The 8,510-nt window shown below is 35.5% G+C and overlaps 1 protein-coding gene across 3 annotated transcripts in view; it reads right to left on the bottom strand.

Annotated features, from left to right (window-relative positions):
• fibcd1b (fibrinogen C domain containing 1b) overlaps positions 1–8,510 on the bottom strand; it is a 113,508-nt gene that overhangs the window by 3,866 nt on the left and 101,132 nt on the right. For all 3 annotated transcript variants that reach the window (XM_034300496.2, XM_034300497.2, XM_034300498.2), the window contains one exon: positions 4,412–4,594. In XM_034300496.2, coding sequence (XP_034156387.2) covers positions 4,412–4,594 — 183 coding nt within the window. The remainder of the gene's footprint in view (positions 1–4,411; positions 4,595–8,510) is intronic.

Below are 8,510 nucleotides of genomic sequence, written 5' to 3'. Positions count from 1 at the left end.
AAAAATCAGTGACCCGATCGGCATCTCAGAGGGTCACGATGCCAAGGTCTAGGCAGTGGTGCATTAGGTGAAACCTTGTTCTGTAGCCTGAATGAATTCATGAATTTTCTGTTTCCATCTCATAAAGGAAGTGAGAACCACTACTGTTTCAGGAAGACTGGTGGTTATGCTGCCTAAACTACCATAATAACATCAGGAAACATATGGAAAATTTGGATCACTGGGTTGCATGAGAATAGTTAAACATGGTTAATAAATACAGATACAAAATACAAAAAAACTGTGATGATGTGGTGTGGCATAAAAATAATAAGCACGAGAGTACTCCCTGCCTGGTATAACACCTATTATGATTGTACTTTGGTCGTATTTTCCATACATCTAATTCTTACTACTGGAAGTGCTTCTATCTCAAAGAGATGCCTAGGATACTTTTTGATTATTCCTTAATTCCTTAGATGTTGAGTTCTTCTTTGTGCCACTTTCTCTTTGTTTGCTGCTGTACTTCTGACCCTACTGCTTCGAGACAACAGCAGCAGGCAATAACATTTCCTCCACTGGCTTTTGTAGAAGCCCTTCCGATCAAAGTATCCCAGGGGCCGCTGCAGTAATTTTGGCTTTCTGGGTCATAAGCACAGAAGAATTTATGGCAACGAGGGAGCTGGCATTTATTAAAGCCATGACTGCTGTGTGATCAAGACCTCTTCTGAGAGATGAACAGGGTGACTTTTTAACAGAATTTACTCAACACCAATTATTCTCTTACACTTGTTTCCCACATGGGATGAATGTGGTGTATTGGATGTACATGTGCCATAAGTAGTGGTCCAAATCAAGCCCCTCAGTAGGAAAGTCTGACATTTATGTCTCACCAAGTATTACACATTAATAGATAAAATTGGCTACCAGCCATTGCTACTAACTTAGAGGATCTTTCTTTTGCTAAATTCTATTTTTTTAATTTACAATGATGTTCTGATTGTGTAGCCTGTAGTTACTCATGGATAACAAAAAACGAAAGAAAAAACAAACCACATCCTACTTATTTACTGTCCTAGAGTCTTATTTCACAAACTTAAGCAGATTGTGTTGTAATTAGAGGAGACCCAACGTCAAAGGAACTTCTGAGGAAATGTTTTGGACTTACGACAATACTTTGAAAGTATTTGGAATATGTACAGTGTATATAAAAAGTCCATACACCCCTGTGAACATTGCAGGTGCATGTCAGATCTTTTTTTTTTCACCTTTAATGCGGTATAGCAGCCAACAAAATTCAAGTGAAAAACACATAGAAATGTTTTAGGGAAAAAGAAAAAGAGAAACTTGGCTGCACATGTGTGTACACTCTTATGTTCAAAAGTAATTATCAATTATATGAGTGTGAATATGGCTGGTTAATTCTGACTGTGCTCGGAATTAACCAGCCACATTCACACCCATGTTCAAAAGTAATTATCATAATTAACACCTGTTATAAATTAAGTGAGTCTGATTAACCCCATATAAAGATCAGCTGTTTCTGTTTCTTAGGAATTTCTTGAAGTCTTGGTCTGGTTCATCCAACTGCTAAAGCCATGGTCCGCAAAAAGCTTACAAAGCATGTACAGGATCTCATTGTTAAAGGTATTGATTAGGAGAAGGGCACAAAAGAATTTTTAAAACAGATGTACCATGGAACACTGTGAAGAAAAAAAATGATCAATGAGGCTGCCAAGAGACCTACTGCAACATTAAAAGAGCTGCAGGAATATCTGGAAAGTACTGATCACATTAAAAGAGCTGCAGGAATATCTGGAAAGTACTGGTCACTCCCTGCATGTGACAACACGCCAGCATACATTTTGCCAAACCATGTGGCAAATTGTGGTACGGTGTGATGAGACCAAGGTAGAAATTTTTGGGCATAATTCTAAAAGATATGTTTGACGTAAAAACAAGACAGCAAGAAGCATGGTGGTGGGAGCATCATGCTATGAGACTGCTTCTCTTCAGCTGGGACTAGGGCTCTAGTGAAGATAGAGGGAATCATGGATAGCTCCAAATACCAAAATGAACTATCACATGAACTATCCTCACAATTTGATAGATCTGGAGCATTTCTGCAAAGAAGAGTGGAATAAAATTACCAAATCAAGATGTGCCAAGTTGGTACACTCTTACTCCAAAATAATGAGTGCTGTATTACAAGCAAAAGGTTATTTAACAAAATATTACTTAAAGGGTGTGCACACTCATTCAACCAGGCTATTGTAGAAGTTTTTTTTTTTTGTTTTTTGCCCTAAAATGTTTGTTTTTCACTTGAATTTTGTTGGTTGCTGTATCACATTAAAGGTGGAAAAATATCATGATTTATCTTGGTTTCATTTTTTACATCACAAAAATCTACAATATTAACAGGACTGTGTAGACTTTTTATATCCACTGTAGATCCTATGCAGCACCCTTGATAGAAAGCCAGAGAATTTTCTCAAGAATTACAAATCCTTTTGGCTATTTTGCCCTGTCGAATGTAGAGATGGTTTCCATGAAGGCTAATTTGTGTAGCTTAAAATAGATTCTGCAAGCATTTCTGTAGGCATCTGATCCATGCTCTCTCTCACACACCTCTGGATTCAGGATGTAATTGCAGAAAGGGTTTCTAGCATGTTTAGAATACCAAAGTCTGTGTTTTGCTCTCCTTGACAATGAGAATACATGACATCCGTCAGATCTGCCTGCAAAGTGGCAGTTCAAGAGTCTGTCTAGGAGTATATTGTTTAAACCTGCATCACTTCCATTCAGTCTTGAAACAATGCTCTCAAAGCCAATATGGTGGTATATGGTATATGTCAAATGTTTATGCATGAAGCTCATGAACTTCACTTGTCTTTATTGTTTTTTTTTGTTGTTTTTTTTTTATACATTATTTGCATGTTTGTATTTCTCTTCAAATTATTGTACAGACTTTTAGGGTGAAAAAAGAGCTATAGAAAATTGTAATAAAAAATAATAACAGTAGATTTTCTTTTTCTTCTAATATTATTGCTGCTGCTGCTACTACTACTACTACTACTACTACTACTACTAATTCTTTACAAAGAGTAGACAATACCTAAAGCTAAAGCAATTCGGGATTGCATAAAAAGATCCATGTAAATGGTTCCTTTAATTCTTTTTTTAAGTAATTCCAATGAAATGCTTTACAACATGGGCAGTAAAAATAATAAGTAATGGCAATAGTAATAATATAAATTTGTATAGTAATAAAAAGCAATAGTAGTATCTAGTCATTTCTTTCTTTCCTTATTTATTTATTTATTTATTTACATTACTAGGAAGACTGATGCACTCATGAAGCAGCTCTAGGAATGCTGGTTTTAGGGCTGAGATACGTGAGCTACTATTGCACTCAGCAGGCCAAAAGATACAGGCCTTGTGTCCTGAGATAATCGAACATGTGCTGCTACCAAAACGTGAAGCTATACTTTTTAAACAGTGACATACAAAAATGAAAAGTGCCTGGACACATTTTGCTGGAGAATAAATCATCTATATCATATGAGTGTTTAGATGGTTTTCTTGGATATGCTTGATTTAAAAAAAAAAAAAAAAATCCTGTGAGAAGAATCTATCTTGTTATAATAACACTCTGACTGGCTCACTCTTGTGATTTCTTCATATAGTGTGTATCACTGTGATATTGTACCTTGCAAATTTAGAATTATTGGATAGATGTGGTGTGTTAGGAGCATTTCTTGTCTTTGCTTGACCGCAGATGAATTTTCTGAAAAACTGAAAGGTGTAATAATAAATAACATAGCATGATCCATGTTTCATATAAGCTGTCCGAGAGCTTGTAGATGATTGCATTGACTCCATGGACTGTCTAGATCTGCCAGAACAGGTAAGCACCCTTATTATTTAGACAATTTCCAGCAAGAAATTGGCCAGGCTTTCTTAGTTTTTTGAATGTCATCGATTCCTGAATCTTTTGGCTTGTTGAGTTGACTATTCTTTGTAACATATTGGAAAAATGAATTTACAAGCACATGATTTCTTAGGATTATCATGAAAGTTCAGCTTTCCAGAAGTCACCACTGCTTGACTAATAAATCCCACTGCATCAGCAGATTTCAAACGTCGCACCCCAGTTTTATATTTGAAATATTTCTCTTTGCTTCCATCAGCAACCTCCTCAAAGTGTGTGTTGTATCCTCATGTGTCCACTATCTAAATTTTAAACTATTCCATTCTTGTTCCTATGGTGCCTCTAATTATACATAATGGTATTTTAAAATGCATTTATGCCTTTTACATATGTGTCTGTTTTTATGTGAATTATTTTTATTATAGGAAAGTTAAGCAGTTTTTCCTTTTTTTTTGAGTGGAAATTCTTAATCATCATGTGTACACAACCATTTATACATACCTGCAGTGCCTGCAGTATAGTCACCGATGGTCAGTGGGTAGCCATCATCCTCAGGGTCTACTGAGAACAGTCCAACTCCAAACATGTCATACTGGGCGAATGCTGTACTGTTCTCGAAATCTTCCAGATCTATCCTCAACTCATAGTTCGCCTGGATAGACAAAGCATGGATCTGCCTTAAACCTGTGGAAGAAAATGTTAAAGAATGTAAGAAAAGTAATGTCAGCCATTAAACGCAAATATCAGTGCCATCAAAGACAAGACATTTTTCAGTTCTGGGCTTGAAACATAAAAGCAAAACATAATCAAAACCCTCACATCCTGAATTAATGCTATAGGGGGGTGAACCTGCTTCTTAGAATTTTCATATATCTGTTTTTTTTTAATACAGATACACTGATGATCAAAGATAGGTTTCAGATTGTGTGGCTTATTAACCTTGATTTCCAGCAACATTCTGGATCTGCTGCATCTGAGCTGACATCTACCTTTTCTTTTTCTGATGCAGGACTGCTCCAAAAAAGAATGTGAATAAGCTGAATATAATTGGCATGCCTCTGTGCAGCTCAGTCAGATTTCACTCTAATCAGTTCCATAGTGAGGCTGCACCAAATCCCAGACCAATTCCATCCATTATTTGTTAGAATTCTGAGTGACTTTGTTAAATGTGAAATAAATCAGAACAAAACTTATACCTCTGACCCTACCCTAATCTTTTTTTTAGAAGCTGCCACATTAAAATTCTTACAAATTTTTATTCTTCACATTATTTCCCCAGGACTCAAACAGTCATAATCAAAACTACTAAATAATTAACTGAACTGAGCCACAGAAAAAAAAACAAAACAATTTCCCTACTGTGCAAATGATTGTTTTCCAACAGTGTTTATTCTCTGCGGGCCAGAAAAAAAAAGGTATGTCAATATTTATGCAGGGGAAATTTGCACGGATTCACAAATGGGTTATACACCTTTTTAAGTTGAAATACTGTGCTCCCCATTCAGATTATGCAAATTCAAGGTTGCTAGGTTTTTCTTGAGTAGAAATATCCAGGATGGGGATTTTCACTGGCATTTAGATCACTGCCTTCAAATACAAGCACTTACTATTAAACCCAAAAGAAAATGTGGTCTGAAGAAGGAAATAGCATTTTCTTTTTTTCTTTGCTTTCAAATGTGATATGATGCAACATAAAAGCAAGAGATTTAAAAATGAAAATACAATGATACATCACTGAGAAGATGGCAAGCATTGAAAAAACATCAAACAGGAATCTGATTTTGTCAATATATTGCTTAATATATAAATATAATAATTTAATATAAACTTAATATAAAAGTCCTAATTATAATTATCAGATTTATCAAATATATTTTAAGTATATAGGTTCCAGCCTCATTTTTCAGCAGCTTATAAAACATCACTTGATCCAGCACATACTATTATTTTGTTTCAGCAATTCCAATGGATCATGCAATTACTAAATTGAGATCATGAAAAAAAATTTTATAGTAAAGGACAATAGTACAATAATAGACATATTGTGTATTACATCAAACTCTCAGGCAGTGGTGCTGGACTTAATACCAATCCACATTCAAGCTGACGTTGCACAAAAAATGTGTCCAGAATTTGGCATAACTGAGACGCTCTATTTTATTGCACCCTTCATGTGTAACACTCGCATAACTTATGAAATTTGTGAGCTATGTTTGAGAGCTGAATACTGATGTGCGCAATTTTGGTATTAAATCCTCATTGTACTCTACTCTGAATATGGCCCTCTATTAGTAGTTTTAAGTAGCTAAAGACAACTAAAGTGTTCACATGCATTCATCTCATGGTAAGCAAGAAAAATCACTGACCAAAAATATTTTAATATTTACACCACAGGCATGCTTGTAAGATTCGTAGCTCTCTTGGGCATATTACATTTTCATGGAAACTTATTAGGACATAGAAGATATCCTATTCTATTCAGAACTTGACATATTTACTCCATTTTGTAACCACCTGACAGGAAATTATGTGTCCTCCCACAGGACGATGTGTTTCTTGTTTAGGGCCATCATCTTACATCCACACACAGAGAACTGAGCTTTCAAGTGTGCAGTATTCAAGGCCTATCCAAGGACAAACATATCATACTGCTGTTTTGACACATTGCTGTTGACCTTCCGTTTAAACTAACAAGATGCCCCAACACACACTCACAATAACACATATCCAATCTCACGCCATGTCACAAGAACACATCCGTTGCCTACTGCATGTAAATTAAGGAATGTGTCATGTAGTTGCTTCTGATGCTAATAAACGTTCAGGCATACATTATATAATTATACAGTAAATTTCATTGCAAATCGCAGATATCCAATAGAGATACAAGCAGCCTGAATTTATCAAGCAACTCATTTATAGCAGAATCTTCTAATCAGGATGTTTCTGAAAGGCAGGAACAAGACAAACAGTGATCCTGGTCTATTTTAGGAACTAGGCAGTACTCTTTAAAGTGGCAGCATACATGTTTGACAAAGATTGATGTTAACTAAATAAAAAAAAAAAAAAACAGAATATGCCATCCAAGCCCATAGACACAATCATTTTGGGGAAGGTATGGATTCACTTAAGTGGGTTTCATGGTGTGGTAAACATTTCTGAGATATCCAAATGTGATTTTACAATGCAATTATGTCAATGGCACAATATGACAACAAAGAATACCTCTGTACTTTTACACAGCAGCAGTTAGTTTGAAAATAGCTACTGTCTTTTCTTCATACACTTACAACTATGTGGAAACTAGAGGGAAGTATGAGCATGGATAAAATATATGTATGTGTATATATATATATATATATATATATATATATGTATATATATATATATATATATATATATATATATATATATATATATATATATATATAAAATACAGTTAGGTCCGGAAGTATTTGGAAAATGACAGAGTTTTTGTGATTTTGCCTTTATACACCACCACAATGGATTTGAAATAAAACAATCAAGATGTGATCGAAGTGTAGACTTTCAGTTTTATTTTAAGAGGTTCCGCAAAAATATGGCATTTACCATTTAGGAATTACAGCCATTTTAAGCAAAGTACCTCCATTTTCAGGGGCTCAAAGATATTTGAACAATTGACTGACAGAAAGTTAACTGACCAGGTGCAGTCCATTACTTCAAGACAAATGAAGCAGATAAAAGGTCTGGAGTTGATATCAGTTATTGAGTTGGCATTTGGCAGCTGTTCAACTGGAGCTACCAATATGAAGTCCAAGGAGATCTCAATGCAAGTGAAGGAGGCCATCATTAGGCTGAAAAAACAACATAAATCTATAAGAGAGATAGCAAAAACATTAGGTGTGGCCAAATCAACAGTTGGGTACATTCTTAAAAAGAAAGAAAGCACTGGTGAGCTCAACAACATCAAAAGGCCTGGAAGACCACGGAAGACGACTAAAGTGGATGATCGCAGAATCCTTTCCTTGGTGAAGAAAAACCCCTTCACAACATCAACAGAAGTCAAGAATACTCTGGAGAAGGTAGGCGTATCATTGTCAAAAATCTACAATCAAGAGACACCTTCATGAATGTAAATACAGAGGGTTTACAACACGGTGCAAACCACTGGTAACATTCAAGAACAGGAAAGCCAGATTAGACTTTGCCAGAAAACATCTAAAAAAGCTCCCCATGCTCTGGAATAAGATTCTTTGGACTGATGAAACCAAGAATAACTTGTACCAGAATGATGGGAAGAGAAAAGTATGGCTAAAGAAAGGAACAGCTCATGATCCAAAGTATACCACATCATGTGTCAAACATGGTGGAGGCAGTGTTATGGCAAATCCATTGTGGTGGTGTATGAAGGCAAAATCACAAGAACTTGTCCAAATACTTCTGGACCTGACTGTATATATATATATATATATATATATATATAAATTGAACTGGTGTTTCCCATTAATTCCCATAAGTTTGTTTTAAAAGGGTTCATGGGGCATTAACACCTCACATGGGTGTTATGTATTTTCAAAGAGAGAGAGAGAGAGAGAGAGAAGAGAGAGAGAGACAGAAA

Source organism: Pangasianodon hypophthalmus, chromosome 27 (genome assembly GCF_027358585.1).
Source record: "Pangasianodon hypophthalmus isolate fPanHyp1 chromosome 27, fPanHyp1.pri, whole genome shotgun sequence".
In the NCBI taxonomy this organism is placed as follows: domain Eukaryota; kingdom Metazoa; phylum Chordata; class Actinopteri; order Siluriformes; family Pangasiidae; genus Pangasianodon; species Pangasianodon hypophthalmus.
The sequence above is the reverse complement of the archived record's forward strand: the minus strand, read 5'-3'. Positions and strand labels throughout refer to the sequence as shown.